General features: G+C 43.9%; 2 protein-coding genes across 4 annotated transcripts in view; both read left to right on the top strand.

Annotated features, from left to right (window-relative positions):
• Window positions 1–19,187, top strand: part of LOC143956177 (NACHT, LRR and PYD domains-containing protein 3-like) — a 39,230-nt gene extending 20,043 nt beyond the window's left edge. For 2 of the 3 annotated variants that reach the window (XM_077466329.1, XM_077466330.1), the window contains exons 8-13: window positions 1,715–1,885; window positions 5,076–5,246; window positions 6,201–6,371; window positions 7,193–7,363; window positions 17,465–17,545; window positions 18,764–19,187. In XM_077466329.1, coding sequence (XP_077322455.1) covers window positions 1,715–1,885; window positions 5,076–5,246; window positions 6,201–6,371; window positions 7,193–7,363; window positions 17,465–17,545; window positions 18,764–18,776 — 778 coding nt within the window. In that variant the 3' untranslated portion in view covers window positions 18,777–19,187. Of the gene's footprint in view, window positions 1–1,714; window positions 1,886–5,075; window positions 5,247–6,200; window positions 6,372–7,192; window positions 7,373–17,464; window positions 17,546–18,763 lie in introns of all 3 variants that reach the window. The other variant, XR_013269860.1, reaches the window with a different exon arrangement.
• LOC143956162 (uncharacterized) overlaps window positions 1–26,527 on the top strand; it is a 713,750-nt gene that overhangs the window by 138,966 nt on the left and 548,257 nt on the right. The gene's annotated exons all lie outside the window — the stretch shown is intronic.

Genomic DNA, 26,527 nt, shown 5'->3' on the forward strand with positions numbered 1-26,527 from the left:
CCACCAAAAGAAAGCCCTATTTGCGGGGGAAAGAAAAGGACACACATTTTATTTGGGTATAGTGTAGACCAACCACGCAGTGCCATATCGCAAAAAATTACCTGGTCATAAAGAGGGGTGATTCTTCCAGAGCTGAAGTGGTTAAAAGGTGATTAGTAGGATGTGTCAATCCAATGTATGTGTCAAATGCCTCTACATTTGATTGGCTGTCAAGGCCTGGAAAATAAAATTAAGAGGCAACAATTATACTTCTGTGTACAGGGCTCAGAATCTGGGCTGTATTTTGCAAGGGCTTAAGTGAAAATTATATTATCAATGAGATAATAATCTACAGGATATTGGAATAAATATTTGCGCTGACAAGTCTCTCGTGTAGGTTGTATGCTGCAGCACCTGGAGTGAGAGTTATATGAAAAATAATATATAATATCTTGATAGAATACCAGCACTTTGGTAAATCCACAAGTAAGTAGCCTTTATTTAAGAAGGACAAAACGTAAATCCACACAATGGGCCAGTGCGTTTCGACTGTTAGGCCCAGCAGATGAATAACGTTGTCCCTTTGTGTGGATTTTATGCTTTGTTCTTCTTAAATAAAGGCTAATTTCTTTTCCATTTTATCAAAATGCCACCATTCTATCAAGATTCAATCAGATTCACAGTGGCCGACAGCCTAAGCAATGGTGCATTCACTCAGTTTAACCCCCCCGGCGGTATTCCCGAGTCTGGCTCAGGGTGAAAATTCAGTACCATTAGCGGGAACCCCGAGCCAGACTCAGGATCGCATCGCAGGATCCAGGATGAGTATGCTTACCCTGTCCCCTGGATCCAGCGATGTCTCCTCGCAGTGTGAGCAGCTCGTCCTCCGCTCTATCTATCACGGAGCCAAGCTCCATTCCCTGCAAGCGTTGCGACGCACGGTGACGGAGAACGGCGCCAAATTCAAAAAGCAAAACACACTGTAATCTTACAGTGAAAAATACTGTAATCTTACAGATTACATTACCGTATGTAATTATTTCACATCCCTTTTGTCCCTAGTGGTCTGCCCAGTGTCCTGCATGCAGTTTTATATTATAAAAACTGTTCTTTCTGCCTGGAAACTGGAGATTGTCCATAGCAACCAAAACTGTCCCTTTACATCAAAAGTGGTTTTAGAGCAGCTAGAAAACAGCGATAATAAATTAGAATCACACGCAGAATTGAGCAATAGTGATTTGTGGGGAGATCCATCATCAAACACTGAAAAGTAATGACAGTGACAATTCTGCAACTGAGCAAATTTCTGTGTTTTTGATTTGATTACATTATTGAATAATTTTTATTATTATTTGGTATAATTATTTATAGTTATTTATTATATTATAATTTATGATTTCATTTTTCAAACTTTATCATACCCGAGATGTCTACTAGACTCTTGTTTGGACACATTTAAGTGAGTTATTTCTAAGAACTACAATATAAAACGCCAAATTTCCATGCAAAATAATTGTACCGCTTTCAGCACCTAAAATCTGAAATAATCATCCCACCAGGGATATATAGTCACTCATCATCATAAAGTTTATTAGATGTTTTTAACTTTACGTTCAATGTGTTTTATTAATCAAAGTTTGCAATTGAATCCAACAAAAAAATTGTAAGATGTTTGTTAACTTTCTTTTTACTAGAGAGAAGTTATGACAATATAAAATTCTTCATATGTCTTTAGCCTGCAGGACTGTGGTTTGACATCAAACTGTTGCGCTGACCTCTGCTCTTTTATTACTACAAACCGAACTCTGACCATGCTGGATCTGTCCAAGAACACACTGGATGACTTTGGATTAAAAGTTCTGTGTGAGGGACTTAGACATCCAGGTTGTACCGTAGAGGATCTGAGGTGAGGCTTATACTGATTGGAAGTACCCACATGAGGATCTTAGCCCTTGTACACACGGTCTGAGATTCCGACAACCAAATCCGTCGTATTTTGTCCGACGGATTTTGTCCATAACTGTTGTATACACACGGTCGGACAAAATTGTCTGAAAATCCGTCGTGATGACGTTATTTTGTTATGACGGGACTACGTTCACGCTAGTAGCCAATAGCTTTGGTGTAGGAATTTGATCTGAGCATGCGTGGCACTTTGTCCGATCGGAATTCTCTACACATGATCAGAGTATGTCCGATCGGAGCATTTTGTCGGAATCTCTGACTGTGTGTACAAGGGCTTAGACATTCAGGAGCTAAGATGTGAATTATACAAATATCTATATTGATGTTATAACCCATCACTCTTTGTAAAAACTGACTATATAACTGTTTTTATCTACACTTAGGCCCTATTCACACCTAGCTTTTTTGAAACATGTTTTTTTTTTTCACGAGACACGCATAGGGCAGCCCATGGATTTCATTGAACTTTTTTCCCTGGTTGGTGTGTGTTACTGCATTTGTCGAGCATTTTTCCACATTTTGGATGCCATTACAAATTAATGCCAGTGCATATTGTGTGTGACACTTGTTTTTCACACGTCCCCACAACACACATATGTTAATCGAACTTAAACCATTCAGTTTGTTTTGCTGCGCATTTCTCTTTCTTTTTTTTTTGTGACCTTCAGGCTAGGTTCACATCTATGCGTTTGATGCAGTTGCCCACGCATTTTGCAGTGCATTTTGAAAATGTGCTTTTTGATGGGTTTGTTTGTTAAGGAGCGAGCGTCCACCGCGTCTTAACACCCGATGACTCATCAGCTGTCAGCAGGATTCCCTGCTGACAGCTGAATGTAGATAAAACAATGCCGGCGTTCTGTCGAAAACTCCAACCTGTCAAAATCTCCAATTACGGCACTTCTGGTGACTCTTATGCCCTGTACACACAATTAGGACTGAAACAACTAATCGATTAATCGACAACTAATCGATTATGAAATTAATCGATTACTATTTTCATAATCGATTAATCGGCCAGTAAAATAATGGTGTTAAAAAAAACTAATGAGCTCTTGATAGTACAAAAAGAGCAAATAATGGCTACTGTAAAAATATTACTTGTCTTTCACTGTTCTACAGTAAAAAAATAAACCCTTACAGTAGTGATTATCTGCTTTTTTCTACTATAAAGGGCTCATTTTCATTTTTTTAACCCCATTATGTTACTAAACGTCTTAGACCTGGTTCACAGCTATGTGTTTATTGGTGCTTTTTGCAGAAATGCACTACAGTTCATTTACATGGTTTCCTATGAGACACGTTCACATCTGAAAGGGTCAGAGTCTTTCAACGCAAAATGGTGCTTTATTGGTTCAACATACTTCAATGGAGAAGCTGCAGAAAAAGCATGTAATGCGTTTTTGCAGCAATTTGTGTTTTTTAATCTGCCCAAAAAAATGCAAAAATGCGAATTGCATTAAAATCACATGCGCAAAAATCAAAACGTACTGCAAAAAGCACGGCAGAAACAGATCAAAAGAAAACTGCATAGGTGTATACCGAGCCTTATGCTGGCCACACCGATCAATTTTCAGATGAGAATATTCAGACGAAAAATCTTTGTACATTCGCTGAATGAAAGAATTTTGTTTGAAATTTTCACTTGTTTTTTACATTCTGTTTTTAAAATGAATGTAATTTCTGAACGAAAACCACAAACACCGTCTGAGAATTCCTTTTGACTAAGAAGTTTTCTATGATTTCCAAATTTTCCTGTCACTGTGGTTGAAAATGAACGTCAATTTGACACACTTTTTTTTTTTAAGGTTATTAACCGATTAATCGATTAATCGAAACAATAATCGGCCAACTAATCGATTATAAAAAGAATCGTTAGTTGCAGCCCTACACACAATAGGGTTTTCTGACAACAAAACCGTGGATTTTTTTCCGAAGGATGTTGGCTCAAACTTGTCTTGCATACACATGGTCATACAATTGTTGTCAGAAATTCCAAACGTCAAGAACGTGGTGATGTACAGCGCTTACGACGACCCGAAAAAAATGAAGTTCAAGCCAGTGCGGCTCTTCTGCTTGATTCATAACATGCGTGGACTTTTGTGCGTCAGAATTGTGTACACACGCTCAGAATTTTTAGTTGTCGGAAAATTCGAGAACCTGCTCTCAAACATTTGTTGGTGGAAATACCAACAACAAATGTTCTATGGAGCATACACACGATCGGACTTTCCCACAACAAGTTCACATCCAACATTTGTTGTCGGAAAATCCTATTGTGTGTACAGGGCATTACAATGCATGATACAATGAGTAGACATTGCTAGTCTACCAGCTAGTAACCAACAACATGGCCGCCTCCAAGGCAGTGACAACTTTTTTCCTACTTAGCCGCTGTTCTGTCAAAACAGCCAACTCGTTGAAATCTCCAATTACTACTGCTGGAGAGTCAAAAGAAGTGACGTGGTTGCAGATTTTGATGAGTTGGCTGTTTTGACAGAACACCAGCATTAAAAAATAATCGTATGTTAATATGGATTTTAAAAGGGAACTCTATGCCAAAAAAAAAACAGCGTGGGACCCCCCCCCCCCAAATCCATAATAGGCCCTCAGGTCTGGTATGGATTTTGAGGGGAACCCCATGCCAAAATGTAATTAAAAAATTGTGTCAGTGTTTCCCCCCAAAATCCATACCAGACCCTTATCCGAGCATGGAGCCTAGCAGTCTACGAAAGGGGGGGTACAAGTGACACATACCAGGCCACATGCCCTCAACATGGGGGGATGCTTTGGGGTAGGGGCCCCCCAAAAAGCACCTTGTCCCCATGTTGATGGGGACAAGAGCCTTCTCCCCACAACCCTGGCTGGTGTTTGTGGGCGTCTGCGGGCAGGGAGCTTATCGGAATCTGAAAGCCCACTTTAACAAGGTGGCCCCCAGATGCCGCCCCCCCCATGTGAATGCAAAAATGCAAGTTGCACTAAAATGGACTAAAATAATACATAGGTGTGAACCAGGCCTCAATCCTTTTTCTGTTTACATTCCTCTATGCTTTTCCCCATATGATTTGCTATTATTGTTAGGAATATCTGTAAATTTTACTGATGTCTAAGAAAGCTGATTCATTCCTCTTCAGATTTGAGGCGTGTCATTTCCTCCCAACCTACTGTGAAGATCTCGCCAACATTATTACTGCAAGCCGATCTTTGAAATCCATTGACTTATCATCAAATGACCTGCAGGATTCTGGAGTAAAACATCTGTGCCAGGGGCTCCAACATCCTAAATGTGCCCTGCAAGAGTTGCGGTAAGAAGTAAAACTATATCTTGTCATAAAGTTGTTGGGAGCCCCATCCTTGTTTTAACTTGTTGCTGGCACTGTGGTTTGGTGGTCAAAATTATATAGTTTCAACTCATGAACTTCACCTGTGCCAGGGTGCTGGAGATGTTATGTTCCCCTACTCCCATTGTGTGTATAGTGAAAAGGAAAAGCGCCATCTAGTGGGCAGTTTATTAAAAGTGTTAGACTTTACAGTACATATATGGCCAAATGCTAAATCTACATGGGTGTCCATGTCCCGCCAATGATAGCAAATTACAGCCGCTGGAGGTGCTCACAGGGCTGGAAGAGAAGTTACGGGCCCCCGTGGGTAGAGGGCGGAAGTGATTTCAGCTTGTGGGCAGCCCGCTGCTACATCTCCTCCAGCCCTGTAAGCATATTGATTGGCCTTGATTTGCTATCATGGGCAGGACCGGGACACCTATGTAGATATTGCATTTGGCCAGATATGAACTGTGAGTTCTAACATAAAAAAAAAAACTGCCCACAAGATGGCGCTTTTCCCTTTCTATACACACACACACACGAGCAGTGGGGAAATCCCATGCAATTCAGACAGGAATCACATTGCATTCCTGTTCAAATAGCATGTAATTCTTAGCAGTGTGATTTGTGCCTATTCATTTTGTATTGAAGCAAATTGCAAAGTATCGGTTTCAGTATCAGGAGAATTTGAACCAGTACAGATACTCGCCCAAATGCTTGCTATCGGCACCGATACCAATACTGGTATCGGTGCATCCCTAGTTCTAATGGATACCTATTTGCTTTCTTAATTTATAGGTGTTTCTAGTTTGTTTGCTCTTTTTAAGTAAACCTAGGTCACATCACATATATTTTTGGAAAATGCATTTTTCTTATGTGGATCTCAGAGGTTAGAACATGTGATTGTAAACACAAATCATTTTCTTCATTCCGGAGGTTGATGTACTGTGGCCTAACATTGTCCTGCTGTGATGATCTTCGCTCCGTTCTTATTACCAATCGAACTCTGAAAAAGCTTCTGTTAAAAGGAAATACCTTGGGTAATGCTGGAATAAAGCTTCTGTGTGACGGACTCAAACATCCAGGTTGTACCTTACAGGAGTTGAGGTGAGAATTATACTATAGACCAGGGGTAGGCAACTTTAAATAAGTGGAGATCTACCCGAACAACATGGTAGAAGTCAAAGACCACCGGGCACAGTGTCGCCACATCACATCGAAATTGCCATACTGCCATGTTGCATTGCACGCTCGCTCACAAGTAAATTTGGGGGTGGTAAACCGATCTGCTTTTTTTTTTTGCAACCAATGTATCATATATTAGCATATTATGTGAAACTTACCTAAGAATGAAGCCTTCCAGCGGTGCACTGTCACCGCTGACAAGGGTTCCATCTTCACCTGGTCTTCCTTCCGGGTTGGCGGACTCCGGCTGTGTGAGTGGCCGGAGCCATGACGATGTCACATGTGGGAGCTGCCGGTTACGGCAAAGGTTTCTGAAAGAATGGCCCGGGAGGCCTTTTCTTCAGAGCGCATGCTCCGGTGACGTCACAGGCTGCATATACGTTAGATATCTCCTAAATGGTACATGATGGTACATGATGAGGAAATATTTACAGTACCTATAGGTAAGCCTGACTGATGTGAATGTATAATAAAAATGTAAAGCGCTGCATAAATTGACCTTGCCATATGAGGACCTGTAATAATAAATAAACCCCTAGCAACCTCTGGAGGAACACTAGGATTTCAGGAAACCTGCTCTAGAAGAGGTGAGAATTATACTATAAATGATATGTCATAATCTGCAGGTCTCTGGAATAAACTTTAGTGCTGGTTTTGGACATGCATGCTGCAGATGCCAAGAAAAGTTTTCACAAAATATTATCCCAACAACATTTTATGTGCTTTTTACCATCTTTCCGCAGACTGGAGTCTTGTGGCCTGACATCATATCGTTGTGAAGACATTCGGTCCGTTATTACCACAAACCAGTCTCTCATCAAACTAGACCTGACTTTGAATCATCTGAGTGATTCTGGAATAAAATCTCTATGTGAAGGTCTTGGACACCCAGACTGTATTCTGCAGGAACTGTTGTAAGAACGGTATCATTGTTTATATTATAATGATTCTGTCATTAAAAATAAAAATGCTGGTCAGGGTCTGGATTTGAACCTGGGACCTCTGTGGTGTCTTGTTGTGCCACAACAATAATGAGATGCTTGGCAGCTCCCTGCATGGTCCCTTGGACAACCTTGCCTTGTATCTTGTTTTTGGTGAACCTTGAACTCTTTGCTCCTCCCATGAACTTCCTGGTTTAGGCAATGTCTCTGTACTTCCTATTTGCCAGATCCATACTGACCCATAGCTCCCAACAGTTCCCGATTAGTTTGCAATGTCCCTCTGTCCCTCGTTTCGGTCTGATCTATATAATTGTATATACAATGCACTTTTTATCTTTCCAAAAGTGTTTCCCAGTGCTAAACCTTTCATCGAAATTCTAAATTGGTGCATTTGTAAATTTTAAAAGCCAATATAAAGCAACAGTAGTGGTAAAAAAAAAGCTCTTGTGAATTTAATTAACCTTTTGTTTTATGTTAATTTCTCCTTTAAGAGGATGTGGCAGGGGGCGTGTCCTATGCCTACATAAGTTTGCTAGTAGGTGTCCCTCATTCCCATCTAAAAATGTTGGGAGGTACGACTCTTTGACTTGGTCATCAACTACGCTTCTTCCTGTTCCTTATCTGTTTCATTCATTACCTGACTCCGCTTGCTATTTCCACAATGGGCAATTAAGAGGGCCACGACATGGCATTAGCACACGGCGAAACTCACCTCCACCATCAGGAGCTCTTGTGAAGACCAGCTAGTGCTTAGACCCCGCACCTCAGGTGAGCCTGTGTCATCTGCTAGGGGGAACTGCTTGTATATTTCCAGCTGCTACAGCCACTGGCTCCCGAACCAGATACCAGACCAGGACAGTGCCAATCATCTTTGCCTGAAAAAGAAGAGCAGTGCTACATGCTAGAAATTTATCTCTGAAATCTGCTAGGAAAGAGACACTTATGCCCCATACACACGATCGGAAATTTGGCCAGCAAAAGACCGATGAGAGCTTTTGGTCGGAAAATGCGACCGTGTGTATGCTCCATCAGACTTCTGCTGGTGGAATTCCCGCCAGCAAAAGATTGAGAGCAGGTTCTCTATTTTTCGGTCAGAAAAAGTTCTTATCTGAAAATGCGCTAGTCTGTATGCAATTCCGACACGCATAATTCCAACGCATGCTCGGAAACAATTTGACGCATGTTCGGAAGCATTGAACTTAATTTTCTCGGCTCATCGTAGTGTTGTACGCCACCGCATTCTTGGCGGTCCAAAGTTCAGAGAACGTTTGTGTGACCGTGTGTATGCAAGCCAAGCTTGAGCGAAAAACCATCCAAGATTTTTCGGACGGAAATTCCGCTCCTGTGTACGGGGCATTGCACAAATATTGATCTCCTTCGGGCACTGCAGCTCTCACTGGTTCTTCTCACCTACCTCCACATCATTATGTGCTTGACAGCTACATATTTTACAAACATGTCATCAACCTTTATGGCAATTTCTGCCTTCTTTTCCTCTGGAGATAATATGCTTTTTATTTGGGCTACTGTGATTGTTCATTGATGTCTCTCTCTCTCACAGATGTAGCCACTCTCCAGGCTGATTATGTCCATTTTTTCCCAACTCTGTTGTAGATGTGATTTGGGTGGTAGAGCCACTCTAAGCCCTTGTACACACGGTCGGAGATTCCGACGGAATGTGTCCGATCGGACCGTTTTGTCGGATATTCCGACTGTGTGTGGTCTACATCGGACTGTTTCCGTCGAGTATCCGAGTTTTTTTTCCCAAGTTTTCCAACTTGTTGGTAAAATTTTCCGACAAAATGCTCCGATCGGACATACTCCGATCATGTGTACAGAATTCCGATCGGACAAAGTTCCACGCATGCTCAGATCAAATTCCTACACCAAAGCTATTGGCTACTAACGTGAACGTAGTCCCGTCGTAACAAAATAACGTCATCACGTCGGATTTTCCAACAACTTTGTCCGACCGTGTGTATGCAACAGTTTCGGACAAAATCTGTCAGACAAAATCCGACGGATTTGGTTGTCGGAATCTCCGACCGTGTGTACAAGGGCTTACAAGGTCAGAAACGTGCCCCTGATGTCTTCTCTTGAAAAAAACAAAACTAAAAAAAAACTGTCACCTGTAACATGCTGTCATGTATGGGGCTATTAGCTCCCTTGTGATAGTGGATCTCCCCCCTCCACATTTTTTTTTAACACCTGCTTACATAGTTGTGGGTCCTGCCCAGTTAAGATACTCACCCGCCTAGCGGATTCAGTGTTGTCCTTCTGAGATGAATGAATGAATGAATGAATGAAATAGTTATATAGCACACAATGCAAACTGAATCGCCTCTAGGCGCCTCCACTTCTATTTTGTTTCCTGATTGGTCCCTTACATGACATCATCAGGAAGATGCCAGCTCTTACAAGTTCACAACAGAACGGCTTTACTGAGGGCAGTAAAAAGAAATGAAGAAAATGGATTGTGGGACTTTAAATGAGGCATGGATATGTGTTTGAAAAAGATGCCTCATTTAAAGAGGGATTCCACCTACAAAAAAATATTAAAAGCCAGCAGCTATAAATACTACAGCTGCTGACTTTTAATAAATGGACACTCACCTGTCCCGGGTTCCAGCGATGCCGGCAGCCGAGGCCGATCGATCGCTCGGCTCTCGGCTGCTGCTGCCACCATTCTAGGTGAGGGAATCAGGAAGTGAAGTGAATCGGCTTCACTTCACGGTTCCCTACTGCGCATGCGCGAGTCGCGCAGCGCAATAGGAATTGTCCGCACTGTCTCTGAGACCCGTATGTGTCCCAGCAGACAGTGCGGCAGGACAGGAAATGGCGTAGAGTCCCACGGGAGTCTATGCCCTGGAAGTGGGTGTAAAATTTTGACAGGTATCTCCACCCCCCTCCCCCCTGAAAGGTGCCAATTGTGACACCGGAGGGGGGGAGGGTTCCGATCAGCGGAAGTTCCACTTTAGGGTGGAACCCCGCTTTAAAGTCCCACAATCCATTTTCTTAATTTCTTTTTATTAATACAGGGATGGAGGCATGCTTATGTTGCATTGGGGTTCAAACAGGTTACGTACTTTTTATTATATATTTACTGAGGGTAGATCATGTCAGATTGTTGGGCAAGTTGTGTATTTTTAGGTGATCAATGATCCTTCTTTTCAGGAGTAATTACATTAACTTGATAACATCAATTGTAGTATTGTAATCAAGTTAATGTGTTCACTCCTGAAAAGAAGGATCATTGATCACCTAAAAATGCACAACTTGCTGGACCCAAAACAGCTCGGCTTTACTGAGGGCCAGGGCCGCTGATAGAAATCATTGGGCCCCCTACAGCCCACCTGACGGGGCCCCCTTTAGCCCCACCCCTGGTCCCTCCTTCAGCCCCACCCCTGGTCCTGCCCCTGGTCCCTCCTTCAGCCCCAGCCCTGGCTGCTTCCCAGTGAGTTAGGACACACAGGGGTCTCAATATAAGGAGTTAAATCTCCCCCATCCACATGACATGACAGGGGGTCGCCCATTATGAGTACACTGTTTGCAGGACACACAGGGGGCCCCCCATTATATGAAGTACAGTACACCTCTTCATACATGTTCTATCACTGTACACCTATTCACACATGTGCTGTCACTGTACACCTCTGCACACATGTTCTATCAGTGTACACCTCTTCACACATGTTCTATCACTGTACACCTCTTCACATATGTTCTATCACTGTACACCTCTTCACACATGTTCTATCACTGTACACCTCTTCACACATGTTCTATCACTGTACACCTCTTCACACATGTTCTATCACTGTACACCTCTGCACACATGTTCTATCACTGTACACCTCTTCATACATGTTCTATCACTGTACACCTATTCACACATGTGCTGTCACTGTACACCTCTGCACACATGTTCTATCACTGTATACCTTATCATACATGTTCTATCACTGTACACCTCTGCACACATCTTCTGTCACTGTACACCTCTTCACATATGTTCTATCACTGTACACCTCTTCACATATGTTCTATCACTGTACACCTCTTCACATATGTTCTATCACTGTACACCTCTTCACATACAGTGGTGTGAAAAAGTGTTTGCCCCCTTCCTCATTTCCTGTTCCTTTGCATGTTTGTCACACTTAAGTGTTTCGGAACATCAAACCAATTTAAACAATAGTCAAGGACAACACAAGTAAACACAAAATGCAATTTGTAAATGAAGGTGTTTATTATTAAAGGTGAAAAAAAATCCAAACCATCATGGCCCTGTGTGAAAAAGTGATTGCCCCCTAAACCTAATAACTGGTTGGGCCACCCTTAGCAGTAACAACTGCAACCAAGCGTTTGCGATAACGTGCAATGAGGCTTTTACAGCGTCCTGGAGGAATTTTGGCCCACTCATCTTTGCAGAATTGTCCTAATTCAGTTACATTAGAGGGTTTTCGAGCATGAATGGCCTTTTTAAGGTCATACCACAACATCTCAATAGGATTCAGGTCAGGACTTTGGCTAGGCCACTCCAAAGTCTTCATTTTGTTTTTCTTCAGCCATTCGGTGGTGGACTTGCTGGTGTGTTTAGGATCATTGTCCTGCTGCAGAACCCAAGTTCGTTTCAGCTTGAGTACACGAACAGATGGTCGGACATTCTCCTTCAGGATCTCTTGGTAGACAGCAGAATTCATAGTTCCTTTTATCACGGCAAGTCTTCCAGGTCCTGAAGCAGCAAAACAGCCCCAGACCATCACACTACCACCACCATATTTTACTGTTGGTATAATGTTCTTTTTATGAAATGCAGTGTTCCTTCTACGCCAGATACACTTGGACACACACCTTCCAAAGAGTTCCACTTTTGTCTCATCGGTCCACAGAATGTTGTCCCAAAAGTCTTGGGGATCATCAAGATGTGTTGTGGAGAAATTGAGACGAGCTTTGATGTTCTTTTTGCTCAGCAGTGGTTTTCTCCTTCGAACTCTGCCATGCAGGCCATTTTTGCCCAGTCTTTTCCTGATGGTGGAGGCATGAACACTGACCTTAACTGAGGCAAGTGAGGCCTGCAGTTCCTTGGACATTGTTGTGGGGTCTTTTGTGACCTCTTGGATTAGTCGTCGCTGCGCTCTTGGGGTAATTTTGGGCGGCCGGCCACTCCTGGGAAGGTTCACCACTGTTCCATGTCTTCGCCATTTGTGGATAATGGCTCTCACTGTGGTTCGCTGGATTCCCAAAGCTTTGGAAATGGCTTTATAACCCTTTCCAGACTGATAGATCTCAATTACTTTCTTTCTCAATTGTTCCTGAATTTCTTTGGGTCTCGGCATGATGTGTAGCTTTTAAGGATCTTCTGGTGGACCTTACTGTGTCAAGCAGCTCCTATTTAAGTGATGCCTTGATTGTAAACAGGTGTGGCAATAATCAGGCATGGGTGTGGCTAGAGAAATTGAACTCAGGTGTGGACAACCACAGTTATAGTATGTTTTAACAAGGGGGGCAATCACTTTTTCACACAGGGCCATGATGGTTTGGATTTTTTTTCACCTTTAATAATAAACACCTTCATTTACAAATTGCATTTTGTGTTTACTTGTGTTGTCCTTGACTATTGTTTAAATTGGTTTGATGTTCCGAAACACTTAAGTGTGACAAACATGCAAAGGAACAGGAAATGAGGAAGGGGGCAAACACTTTTTCACACCACTGTATGTTCTATCACTGTACACCTCTTCACACATGTTCTATCACTGTACACCTCTTCATACATGTTCTATCACTGTATACCTTATCATACATGTTCTATCACTGTACACCTCTTCACACATGTTCTGTCACTGTACACCTCTTCACACATGTTCTATCACTGTACACCTCTTCACACATGTTCTATCATTGTACACCTCTTCATACATGTTCTATCACTGTACACCTTATCATACATGTTCTATCACTGTACACCTCTTTACACATGTTCTATCATTGTACACCTCTTCATACATGTTCTATCACTGTACACCTTATCATACATGTTCTATCACTGTACACCTCTTCACACATGTTCTATCACTGTACACCTCTTCATACATGTTCTATCACTGTACACCTTATCATACATGTTCTATCACTGTATACCTTATCATACATGTTCTATCACTGTACACCTCTTCATACATGTTCTATCACTGTACACCTTATCATACATGTTCTATCACTGTATACCTTATCATACATGTTCTATCACTGTACACCTCTTCACACATGTTCTATCATTGTACACCTCTGCACACATGTTCTATCACTGTACACATGTTCCATTGCTTTCCCCTCATGTACATATGTGTCATCGCTACACATGTGTTCCCTCAGTGCACCCCTCTGCCCACATGTTCCATCACAGTACACCATTGATGGTAAACAGGGTTGAGTGTACAGCTATAACAAGTGAGGCCACTGGCTCTTACCACTCTTGCTTCAGCAGACATTTAAATCTCCAGGCTGCACATTGTATTTCCTGCACAGACTGGAGGTCAGGAGGAGGCGGTGCAGCTCTGAGTGACAGAGCAGCAGACCAATTGGTTTGACATCCTGCTGGGAGGCAAAAATCTGTAGATAGCAGTGTAGGAGAGGCTTCCATGGTGCTGTTCTCCTCACTGACACAAGGGACATGAGCAGAGATGTGAGTGGAATGTGAGCAAGTCACACATGCAGGCTACCTGCCGTCGGTGCTGTTAAACTGAAGTCAACCCCTGCCTTGAGTTTACTCACTGTCTGGAAAGTGTTCTCCTCCTCCTCTCCAGCCTCTGAGTGGCGCCTGCCGCTCCTCACCTCTCCGGTGGTCAGACTCATCTCGTGCTGGCTGGAGAAATATATATATTTTTTTCTATCATTCTCTGCTCAGATTGCCCGGGCCCCCCCTGCTGGCTGGGCCCGGTACAACAGGGCCAATTGTACTGGCTTATCAGCGGCCCTGCTGAGGGCAGATCATGTCAGACTAATCTGATTGAATTTTTTGACTATATTACCAATGTTTTGGACCAGGGTGGTGCTGTGGACATAGCATATCTTGATTTCAGCAAGGAATGTGATACAGTTCCACATAATGATCTAATACAACAGTTGTACAAGCTAGGACTTACCCATTGGGTGGTTCAGTGGATATGCAGTTGGCTAAAGAATACCAGAGTGTGGCTGTAAATGGGGTTCACTCAGAAGAGAGACCAGTCACTAGTGGGTTACCACAAGGCTCTGTACTGGGTCCTGTTCTATTTAATCTATATGCAAGTGGGAAAACTAAAGGTTTGTTGGGCAAGGTATGTCTTTTTGCTGATGACACAAAGGTGTGTAATAGGGTTGATATCTCTTGAGGTGTCTGTAACCTGGAACATGATTTGGCAGTGCCGGAAGATTGGTCAAAGCAGTGGAAACTGCAGTTCAATATTTCTAAATGTAAAATAGAAATAAGGTAAGTTTTAGCCTCAGATAAACATGAAATTACAAACAAATAAATGTACCATCATCCGAATCAATATTTTTTTGAAAACAAGAGGATATAGGAATGGCAAGGCAGTTGCTGATACTGTACCCGGCATATCCAAACCTACAAGATTGTCTGGAGTTTGTGGACTATCTCGGTACTTGATAATAAATATCAATCAAATATAATAAAAAAAAAGTATACAGAAGTTTAATAATAGCCAACAAGAATATATACAAACATGTAGACATTTAACAAGGTAAAACCATATCAACTACAAACAAACAATTTATAACAGGGAAACCCCCGTTAGACACAGCATAGAGTCACCTGTGTGTAATTTAATCTCAGTATAAATACAGCTGTTCCGTGAAGCCCTCAGGAGGTTTGTTAGAGACCTTAGTGAACAAACAGCATCATGAAGGCCAAGAAACAGATCAGGATAAAGTTGTGGAGAAGTTAACCTAAAGCAGGGTAAGGTTATAAAAAAATATCCCAAGCTTTGAACATCTCACGGAGCACTGTTCAATCCATCATCCGAAAAAGGAAAGAGTATGGCACAACTGAAAACCTACCAAGACATGGCCGTCCACCTAAACTGACAGGGCGGGCGAGGAGAACATTAATCAGAGAAGCAGCCCAGAGGCCCACGGTAACTCTGGAGGAGCTACAGAGATCCACAGCTGAGGTAGGAGAATCTGTCCACAGGACAACTATTAGTCATGCACTCCACAAATCTGGCCTTTATGGAAGATTGTCAAGAAGAAAGCCATTGTTGAAAGAAAGCCATAAAAAGTCCCATTTGCAGTTTGTGAGAAGCCATGTGGGGGACACAGCAAACATGTCGAAGAAGGTGCTCTGGTCAAATGAGACCAAAATTTAACTTTATGTGTGGAGAAAAACTAACAATGCACATCACCCTGAACACTCCATCCCTACCATGAAGCATGGTGGTGGCAGCATCATGTTGTGGGGATGTTTTTGTTCAGCAGGGACAGGGAAGCTGGTCAGAGTTGAAGGAAGATGGATGGAGCCAAATACGCGGCAATGTTAGAAGAAAACCTGTTATGCCTGTATACACGACCGGTTTTCCCGTCGGAATAAACTCTGAAGGTTTTTCCAACGGAATTCCGCTGAGGCTGTCTTGCATACACACGATCACACCAAAGTCTGACCGCCAAGAACGCGGTGACGTACAACGGGACTAGAAAATGGAAGTTCAATAGCCAGTAGCCAATAGCTTCCATTTCCTACTTGCTTCAGAGCATGCGTCGTTTTTGGTCCATCGGAACAGCATACAGACTAGCGGTTTTCCCAATAGGAATTGGTTCCGTTGGAAATATTTAGAACATGTTCTATTTCTAGGTCCGTCAGAATTTTTGACGTAAAAAGTCCGATGGGGCATACACACGATTGGAATATAAGATGAAAAGCTCCCGTCTGACTTTTTCTGTCAGACATTCTGCTCGTGTGTACGCAGAATTAGAGTCTGCAAAAGACTTCAGAATGGGGCAGAGGTTCACTTTCCAGCAGGACAATGACCCTAAACATACAGCCAGAGCTACAATGTAATGGTTTGGATCAAATAATATTCATGTGTTAGAATGGCCCAGTCAAAGTCCAGACCTAAATCCAATGGAGAATCGGTGGCAAGACTTAACAATTTCTGTTCACAGACGCTCTACATCCAATCTGACAGAGCTTTAGCTATTTTGCAAGAAGAATGGGCAAAAATGTCACTCTCTTGATGGGCAAAGCTGGTAGAGCCATCCCCAAAAAGACTTGCAGCTGTAATTGTTATCGAAAGGTGGTTCTACAAAGTATTGACTCAGGGGGCTAAATACAAATGCACGCTACACTTTTCACATATTTATTTGTACAAAATGTTGAATACCATTTATCATTTTCTTTCCACTTCACAATTATGTGCTGCTTTGTGTTGGTCTATCAGATAATATCTCAGTAAAATACATTTACGTTTTTGGTTGTAACATGACAGAATGTGGAAAATTTCAAGGGGTATGAATACATTTTCAAGGTAAAGTTTTAAAGTGTTGCCTATGAACAATTTTGGGTGCCATTGTTTTTCCATTGTTTCCCAGGAATGTGCAGTTTTGAGGCTTGACATATTTGGTACTGTATTTACTTGATACAACTTCGTCTTTTATATGTTACCATAAAAGTGGGTATTCTATTGTTTGTGGGCGATAAAATTAAATGAAGTGTATTTTTAACTAAAAATATGAATTTGGTCAAAACTAGCGCAATTATCGAGTTCCATAAAAAAAAATTACAACTGTGACCATTATATTCCCCAGGTTCTCTGCTTAGAAATATGTTTTGGGGGGTTTTGGTAATCTTCAGGCCTAAAATGTGAACTTTAACATGCCATTAGCAGCGAAGGGTTAAGGCTGCTATATAGCCAACAGGAAATTGTGACTCAAGTAGCACAGACATGTTCCAGAGAAAGTAGAGGTGTTCTGGTGATTAATTCAGAATATTGCCCAGTATGTTGAGACATAACATTCCATCTTTAAACTCACCAAACAATATCACATCGTCTTATTGATTTTTTATTTTTTTCTCAGGGTCACTAAAGAAGGCCTAACAAGGAATTTGGTTTTGGATTTAGAAAATGAAAAGCCAAAAAAGACATCTCTCCTGAAATGGTACTGATTTTATTTGTCATACATATTAGATTTATACATGTCCCTTTTCCAAATTGGAGCATTTTTAAAAATGTGGTATTTGCTCTCTTATTTAGCTTTACTTAGTTTGCTGAGGACAATGGCAGAACCGAGAGGTCTGACAGTTGCCTGTCTACTGCCTGACTTTGTTGCGTTATCTCTCAGATCCTGAGTGTGCACCGCTGTATCAATGACACCTAATATTGGGTAGGTCTCCTATTTGGCACCAAAACAGCCCCGATGACGCATGGAGGCATAGATACCATTAGACCTCTGATGGTATGCTCTAATGTCTGGCACCAAGCCGTCAGTAGCAAGTCCTGTACGTTTTGAGGTGGGGCCTCCATGGATCGGACTTGTTTTTTTCCAACAAATCCCACAGATGCTCAATTGGATTGAGATATGGAGAATTTAGAGGCCAAGCCACAACACAAACTCCTCAAACCATTCTTGAACCCAAAATTAACCTGCTGAAAGAGGCCAATGTCATAAGGGAATACCGATTCCATGAAGAGGTGTACTTGGTCCCCAACAATGTTTAGGTAGGTGGTACATGTCAAATTAACAATTGTTGACTTGGCCTCCAGATCGCAATCTGAGCGAGCGTCTGTGGGATGTGCCGGAAAAACAAGTCCGATCCATGGAGGCCTCACCTCACAGCTTAAAGGACTAAGGTTGGGTTCACTCTGGAGATCGCAGTGGCTCACATCAGTAGTCTGGTGCATCTCCATTCACCGTTTCAGGTCAGATTTCTGTCCGAATTTTAGGCTGAATTTGGACCTGAAATGGACTAAAAAGATGCACAGGACTCCTGGAGCTGCTGCGGAGATGTGTAAACCGGCTCCATAGAGAGCCGGTCACAATCTCCTGTAATGCGAATTGGATGCGGAAAAATCTGTCCAATTTGCATAGGTGCGAATGCAGCCTTAAAGGATCTGCAACTGCCCGCTTTGTGCCAGAGTCCACAGTATACCTTCAGAGGTCTAGTGGAGTTCATGCCTCAACAGGTCAGGGATGTTTTGGTAGGAAACTAGGACTATATGCTCCTACCTGGGCTGCTAGGCTGACTATGCATGGGAGAAAAAATCTATATAGTGACATTTTCCCTGATGATCACCATTACTCAACTGATGAGCTGTGAGAGGGGTGTTTTTGTAGTACGGGGAAAAAATCCTGAAAACTTTTTTTTTTTTTTTTTAGGTTTTGGAAGTAAACCAGGCAACACGCAGACTGTCGTCTCTCCCAAAGCCCACCACAATGAACGTTTTTATGGAATGTTTGAAAACATTTTGAACTTTTAACATTTCTGTGGACATTTGATGCTTTTGTAAAATATTTGGCAGCAACGTGAATACAATGGCTGAGCTGTGCACTGGGTACCCGAGTCGAATAGCTTACCACGATGCTTTCTACATAATATTTGTCCTGGTTTTTTAAGAGTTTTCTTCAAGTGATCCAGTCTACTCCCGATTCAAGCATTACCGACTACACTGGCCTCAGCTCAATCTCATCTCATAAATGCCTTTGCTACTGGCACTTCCATCCCAAAACTGTTAAGACATTATCCCTCATGAGACTAAGAGGTCTATAAATAAAAAAAATAATTGTACAAAGGTCACAAGCATTTTTCTAGCCCTCACAAATTCTGGTCGTATTTTTCTAAGGCCGCGTACACACGCGGGGACTGTTCGCCCAACTTTGTCCGCCAAACAGTTTCAGCGGACAGTCCGCTCAAAATTAGCATGGACGGACTTGCCCACACACGACGAACGAACAGTCCGCTGAAACCGTGCGCAATGACGTGAACGGCACGTACGACGGGACGAAAAATACGACGTCCTATACACTGCAATGCAAACTTCGGCGTGTAAATCCTTTCTGAGCATGCGCGGAACTTAGTTTGACGAACAAGCCTACACACGAGGGGACTGTTCGCTGAAACAGAGTTTCAGCGGACAGTTTTTCGGAATTTCCAAAAAACTTTGTTCAGCAGACTGTCCGCTGAAAGCCCACACACGAGCGGACTGTCCGCCGAAACACTGTTCAGCGGACAAAGTTGAGCGAACAGTCCCCGCGTGTGTACGCGGCCTTAGAGTGAAACTAAAGGCTAAACTTTTTTTCTTTTTTTTTTTTCCATTTTGGATCGAGTAACAGAGGGTTATAACCCTTGTCAGTTTTTTTTGCCATCTACCTACCAATCCTGTGACTGCTGAAGGAGTTTGATGGACCTCTGAAGATTCCAAGACTCCACATCAGATATTGTGTCTTTCTACCATATAGCAATCCTGTGGCTGTTGAAGGGCTTTGTTGGATCTCTGGAGATTCCAAGACCCCATGTCAGGCATTATGTCCCTCTACCACATAGCAGTCCTGTGCTACTGAAGGGCTTTGTTGGATCTCTCGAGATTCCAAGACCCCATGTCAGGCATTGTGTCCCTCTACCACATACCAGTCCTGTGCTACTGAAGGGCTTTGTTGGACCTCTGGAGATTCCAAGACCCCATGTCAGGCATTGTGTCCCTCTACCACATACCAGTCCTGTGCTACTGAAGGGCTTTGTTGGACCTCTGGAGATTCCAAGACCCCATGTCAGGCATTGTGTCCCTCTACCACATACCAGTCATATGCTACTGAAGGGCTTTGTTGGATCTCTGGAGATTCCAAGACCCCATGACAGGCATTGTGTCCCTCTACCACATACCAGTCCTGTGCTACTGAAGGGCTTTTTTTGGATCTCTGGAGATTCCAAGACCCCATGTCAGGCATTGTGTCCCTCTACCACATAGCAGTCCTGTGCTACTGAAGGGCTTTGTTGGATCTCTCGAGATTCCATGACCCCATGTCAGGCATTGTGTCCCTCTACCACATACCAGTCCTGTGCTACTGAAGGGCTTTGTTGGATCTCTCGAGATTCCAAGACCCCATGTCAGGCATTGTGTCCCTCTACCACATACCAGTCCTGTGCTACTGAAGGGCTTTGTTGGAACTCTCGAGATTCCAAGACCCCATGTCAGGCATTGTGTCCTTGTACCACATAAGGAGTTTGTTGGATCTCTGTAGGTGTGGTCAGCCAGGGAAAGAGGAGACACTTTAACTTATCTATGAAGGTTGCTTCTTTACTGTAAGCATTAGAGATACCTACACATCTGCTGAGGTGGTTTCTACAGAGGGCACAGACTCTGAACTTTAGCCGCTCTCTTTGCTCACCAAATGAGCATCATCACACTGTGCAATGACATTGACTACCTGACTGCGGATGTGATTGGTTAATTCGGCCCACAATAAAGCAGTAAATGTCCATTGTTGGTTGACAATAACACCCCAAGTCATTTACAGTATGTACTGTACAGTACATTGCAAAGATTACAGGAAACCTCACTGCAAAATCTTACCTGATTTTGTTCCAGAGGTACTGATAATCATCTTGCTGTGTGTGTACACCAAACGGTATGGTAGGAAAAGGTGCAGTTCAGCCTATCTTTACAGGCCCTGTTTCGGGGAATGGCAGTGATTAAACTCCAAGCTCTGTGACAGGTAGAGAACCAGTGAGAGTGGAGGGAGGGTGAGGATTTGGGGGAAAACTTGTCTGCAGAGGACTGTTTTAATGGTTGCAAGAAAGGGGTATGATATCAGTTCTTAAAATGTGTTTAAGAAAACCAGTCACGGTGGTTTTTGAGTTGAGAGTCACCGAGGAATGTAAAGGGGGCAGCAATGAAGGACACTGAGTGAAAGTGTGGGGGGAGGGGGGGGCACTTGAAGGGATTGGGTGGCACTGATGGTAATAGGGGGCACTGGCAGGAATTGAGAGGCACTTGAGGGGAATAGGGGACACTGAGGGAGATTGAAGGGCACTGGGGGGATTTGGGGCATACTAAGATAAATTGGGGAACCCTGAAAAGGATTAGAGGGGCTCTACGGTGGACATGGGGGACACTATGTGGAGTTGGGGCATACTAAAATGAATTGGGGAACACTGAAAGGAAATTGAAGGGGGGCACTGGAGGACACTGAGGTGGACATGGGGAACACTGGGGCATACTAAAATAATTGGGGAACATCAAAAAGCATTGGGGGGACACCGAGGTGAACATGATGGACACTGAGGTGAATCTGAGGTACTGAGAGAATTTGAAGGGAAGTGAGGGTAATGGAGGCAATGAGGGGAATTTGGGACACAGATTGCAATGGAGGACAAAGAGGAAAATTGGGGGCACTGAATGGAATTGGTAGACACTGAGCAGAATTGGAGGAGGTAATGTGGAGCACTGAACGGAAATGGGGACACTGAGAGCGAAGTTAAGGAGATTGAGATCACTGGTTATAATTGGATGGCGCTATTTGAGAGGGATTGGGGGAGCACTGACGGGGTTGTGGTGGCACTGAGGGAAATTGGGAGACCCTGAAAAGTATTAGGGAGGCACTGAGTCCATTTAAGGGAACTGGGTGTACTCATTGGAATTGGTGGCATGGGTGGTAATGGGGGCACTGCTGGGAACTGGGGGACACAAAAAGGAATGGGAGACACTGAAGAAAAATGGGGGACAGTGAGGGGGAGTTGGGATCACTGATGGGAATTGGGGGACAATGAGGGGAATGTTAAAAAGATTGAGGGCACTGATGGTAATTAGGGGTGCTATGAGAGGGATTGGGGGAACACAGATGGGGCTGGGGTGGCACTAACGGGAAATTGGGGGTACTAAAAGTTTTGGGGTCACTGAGGGGAATTGGCTACATTTAAGGGAATCAGGGGCACTCAGTGGAATTGGTGGTATGGATGGCGATGGGGAACACTAATGAGAATTGAGGGACACTAAAAGGAATTGGAGATACCGAAGGAAGGATCAGGGGGCACTAAGGATAATTGAGGGCACAGAGGATAAAGGGGAACACTAAGTGGAAATTGGGGACACTGAGGGGAATTTGGATTGGAGACACAGATAATGGAGGAAGATGAGAAATACTGGGGGCACTGAATGAAATTGGAAGACGCTGAGGGGGAGTTGGGATCACTGAGGGTAATTGGGGGCAGTTAAGGAGATTGAGGGCACTGAAAGTAATTAAGGGGTGCTATTTGAGAGGGATCGGGAGAACAGTGATGGGGTTGGGGTGGAACTGAGGGAAATTGGGGGTTATTGAAAACTATTGGGGGGGGGGGGGCGCTGTGGGAGACTGAGTACTTTTAAGATTATCGGGGGCACTCTGTGAAATTGGTGCCATGGCTGGTAATGGAGGATACTGCTGGGAATTGGGGGACACTAAAGGGAATTGGAGACGCTGAGGGGAATTGGAGATACTGGGATGAATTGGGGGGGCACTGAGAGAGATCAGGGGTCACTAATGATAATTAAAGGCACACAGGATAATGGGGGGCACTGTGTGGCATTTGGGGACACTGAGGGGAATCAGGGGTAATGGAAAGGTTCAGGGAGCACAGAGGTGGACATGATGGACACTGAGGGGATTTGGGGGGAAGTGAGGGTAATGGAGGCACTGAATGTAATTGGGGGACATTGAGAGGAAATGGGGGACGCTGGGGGGAAATTGGGGACACAGAGGGGGAAGTGAGGGGAAGTTAAGAAGATTGAGGGCACTGACAGTAATTAGGGGGTGCTATTTGAGGGGGATTGGGATAACAGTGACGGGGTTGGGGTGGCACTGAGGGAAATTGGGGGTTATTGAAAAGTTTTTGGGGGGGTGCTGAGGGAAACTGGGTACACTTAAGGGAATCAGGGGCATGGATGGTAACGGAGGACACTGCTGAGAATTGGGGGACACTAAAAGGAATTGCAAGCACTGAGTGGAATTTGGGGACACTGAGGGGAATTGGGGGGGGAAGTAAAAGGGGTTGGGGACACACAAAGTAATTAGGGGGCGCTGGTTGAGGGGGATTGGGAGAATAACGAGAGGGGAGTTGAGGTGGCACTGGACTAAATTGGGGTGCTGAAAAGGTTTTGGGGGACACTGAAGACATTTAGGGAAATTGGGGGGCAGTTAAGAGGGTTATGGCACAGAAGGAAGATAGGGGGTGCTATTTGAGAGGGGTTGGGGTGGCACTGAAGGAAATTGGGGGTACTGAAAGGGATTTGGGGGACACTGAAGACATTTAGGGAAATTGGGGGGCAGTTAAGGGGGTTTTGGCACAGAAGGAAGATAGGTGGCGCTATTTCAGAGGGGGTAGGGTGGCACTCAGGGAGACTGGGGGCAGTAAGAGGGACTGGGTGATAATAGACGGACAGAGCACAGAGGTGGACACACTGAACCCCTTCTCCTCCACACACAACGTTCAGTACAGCCGCCGCATTGCGTCACCCGAGTCCCGCCCACTCTTCAGGACGCTGGAACGCAAAACCAAGAAGTCCCCGTCCAGTATTGTCTGAAACGCATGAACCGGAAGTGCCCATTGGGAAGCCGGAAGTGGGCTGTGTGCAGGGCGGACATGGCAGGTCCTGGCAGCAGGTAACGTTCTCTGTCATGGCTGGGGGTGTCGCACAGCTGGGCAGGGGGCGGGGCATGGAGGATTAGGGGAGGAGTCTGTGGAGGCTTGCTCCTCCCTGTGTCATTATCTGAATCACTGAATCATTCATCTTTATACACCAGAAACATAATAACTGCTCCTGGTTTCCATGGGCATGGCCTGGTTTGTCCCTTTTATCATTGGCCTCACAGCCCCCCCCCCCCCCCCATGAGTGGCCAATCACCAGGCTTCAGTGTTTTTACTTGGTTGTCAGGGGGCGTTGCCTAGCCATACGCAAATATTGACTTTCCGAAAAGTCAGCGGTTGGGGGTGGGGGGGACATTGATGGTTGTAGAAGTATGGTTGCCACCTCATCCCTTTAAACCTGAACAAATATTAATTACACGGGTTCTGTGGCTGATTAAGGTGGTAATTAAACTCATTTGGTGCCTTATCTGCATTTAATTAGTCTCAGAACCCGTGTAATTCAAAGGTGTTCGGGTTTACAGGGATGAGGTGGCAACTGTACGTAGAAGGTGTCTTCTATAAGATCGGTGAGGGTTCAAATGAAAACAAGTAGAGGAGTCTGAGGTGTGATCCGCAAAAAAAGAGGCATCTTGTGTCTTCTTCTGGTCAGAATGAGCAGGGCTTTCAGCGTGCCTCTGAATGGGACCGCGGTCTCTTGAAAAGATTCTGCAGCAATTCCTTCCCCTCCTGAGGACATCTGCAGACTGGGAGGAGATCTGTGAGATGCCGGTAATCCGAGGTTGTACACGGCCCCATCCTCACCTCGGGGGGGGGCAGTCACATGATTTATTGCCCTCCATTGAGAAGATGACCAGACATCTGCAGACTGGGAGGAGATCTATGAGATGCGGGTGATACGAGGTTGTACACGGCCTCATCCTCACCTCGGGGGGGCAGTCACATGATTTATTGCCCTCCATTGAGAAGATGACCAGAGCCCCCCCCATAGGCCCTACAGGGTTCATTCATAGTAGTAAATGGTGAACAGCTGAGAAAAGGAGATTTTGATGGACTTTGGACAATGATCTCTTTGGATAACCACAAAAACAAACTAGCATCCCTTAACTGTGACCAATCAAGGAGCTGGAAAACCTGATGACCAAGCTTCAGTGCCCCCACACTTGTGTAGCATGGAAAGGTAAGATCGATACAGCAACACATCATCACCCAAACCTGAAGGACTTCATTGACTACATGGTCAAAGACTATGCAAATACTGTAACGCGTTTCGTCCATCAGGCCTTAACCACCTGAAGACCAGGACCTTTTTTGTTTACATGTAACAATCAATCATTTCTGCTAGAAAATTGCTCGGAACCCCCAAACATTTTATATATATTTTTTTATGCAGAGGCCCTAGAAAATAAAATGATGGGTTTAAAAATTTTTTATGTCACGTGGTATTTGAGCAGCGGTTCTTCAAACGCAATTTTAAAAAGATGAACACTTTTTTGAATTTTAATGAAAAAAAAAAACACATAACCCAATTTTTTTGTAAAATTCAAGGGGCGTTCAAGTCAAACCGGGACTTTTAATTATACAGGAATTAAAAGAGATGCTAGCATGGCGGTACGTGGCAGATGTGTCCTCTTACTGATATCGTAGGCCAGTCCAAAGACCTTTAACCAAGATGGCGGACAACAGTGTTAGTGCGTGCGTAGAACAGCGCGTGGTGATGAAGCTTATTGTCAGCGAAGGTGTAAAACCCACGGATATCTACAGAAGACTTCAAGGCTCAGCCGCAGTAAGCCATTTGAATTCAGTTTACACTTGCTTCAAAACAAGGCTTCGGACTTCAAGTGAGCTTTGCCATAGACATCTGAATGCCAGTCAAAGCCCCTGTCACTAAATAAAATGGTTAGCTTACAGTCCTGTTTACACCTTGCTTTTGCTTAGTGCTTCGATGAGGCTTCGGTGAGGCTTTGGTGGAGCTTCGATGGGACCTTGATGAGCCTTTGGTGGAGCTTTGATAAACTTTAATGAAGCTTTGGTAAGGCTTTGCGGGGCTTCGATGAGGCTTCAGTGGGTCTTCAAGTGAGCTTTGCCATAGACTTCTATGGAGGCTTCAAAGACGTTTTGAAGCACCAATAAGGGCTAGTTTACACTTGCTTCAAAACAAGACTTCGGACAGGCTTTGTTAAAGCTCTCTGAATGGCAGTCAAAGCCCCTGCCACTAAATAAAATGGTTAGCTTACAGTCCTGTTTACACCTTGCTTTTGCTTGGTGCTTTGATGAGGCTTTGATGGGGCTTCCATGAGCCTTTGGTGGGGCTTTGGTGAGGCTTTGCAGGGCTTTGATGAGGCTTCGGTGGGGCTTTGATGAGCCTTTGGTGGAGCTTTGATGGGGCTTCGATGAGTCTTTGGTGGAGCTTTGGTAAGGCTTTGCAGGGCTTTGATGAGGCTTCAGTGAGGTTTTAGTGAGGCTTCATGCGAGCTTTGCCATACACTTCTATGGAGGCTTTGAAGATGCTTTAAAGCACCACT

Source organism: Lithobates pipiens, unplaced genomic scaffold (genome assembly GCF_037356315.1).
Source record: "Lithobates pipiens isolate NorthernLeopardFrog02 unplaced genomic scaffold, aLitPip1_a1.2 Scaffold_35, whole genome shotgun sequence".
Classification (NCBI taxonomy): Eukaryota; Metazoa; Chordata; class Amphibia; order Anura; family Ranidae; genus Lithobates; species Lithobates pipiens.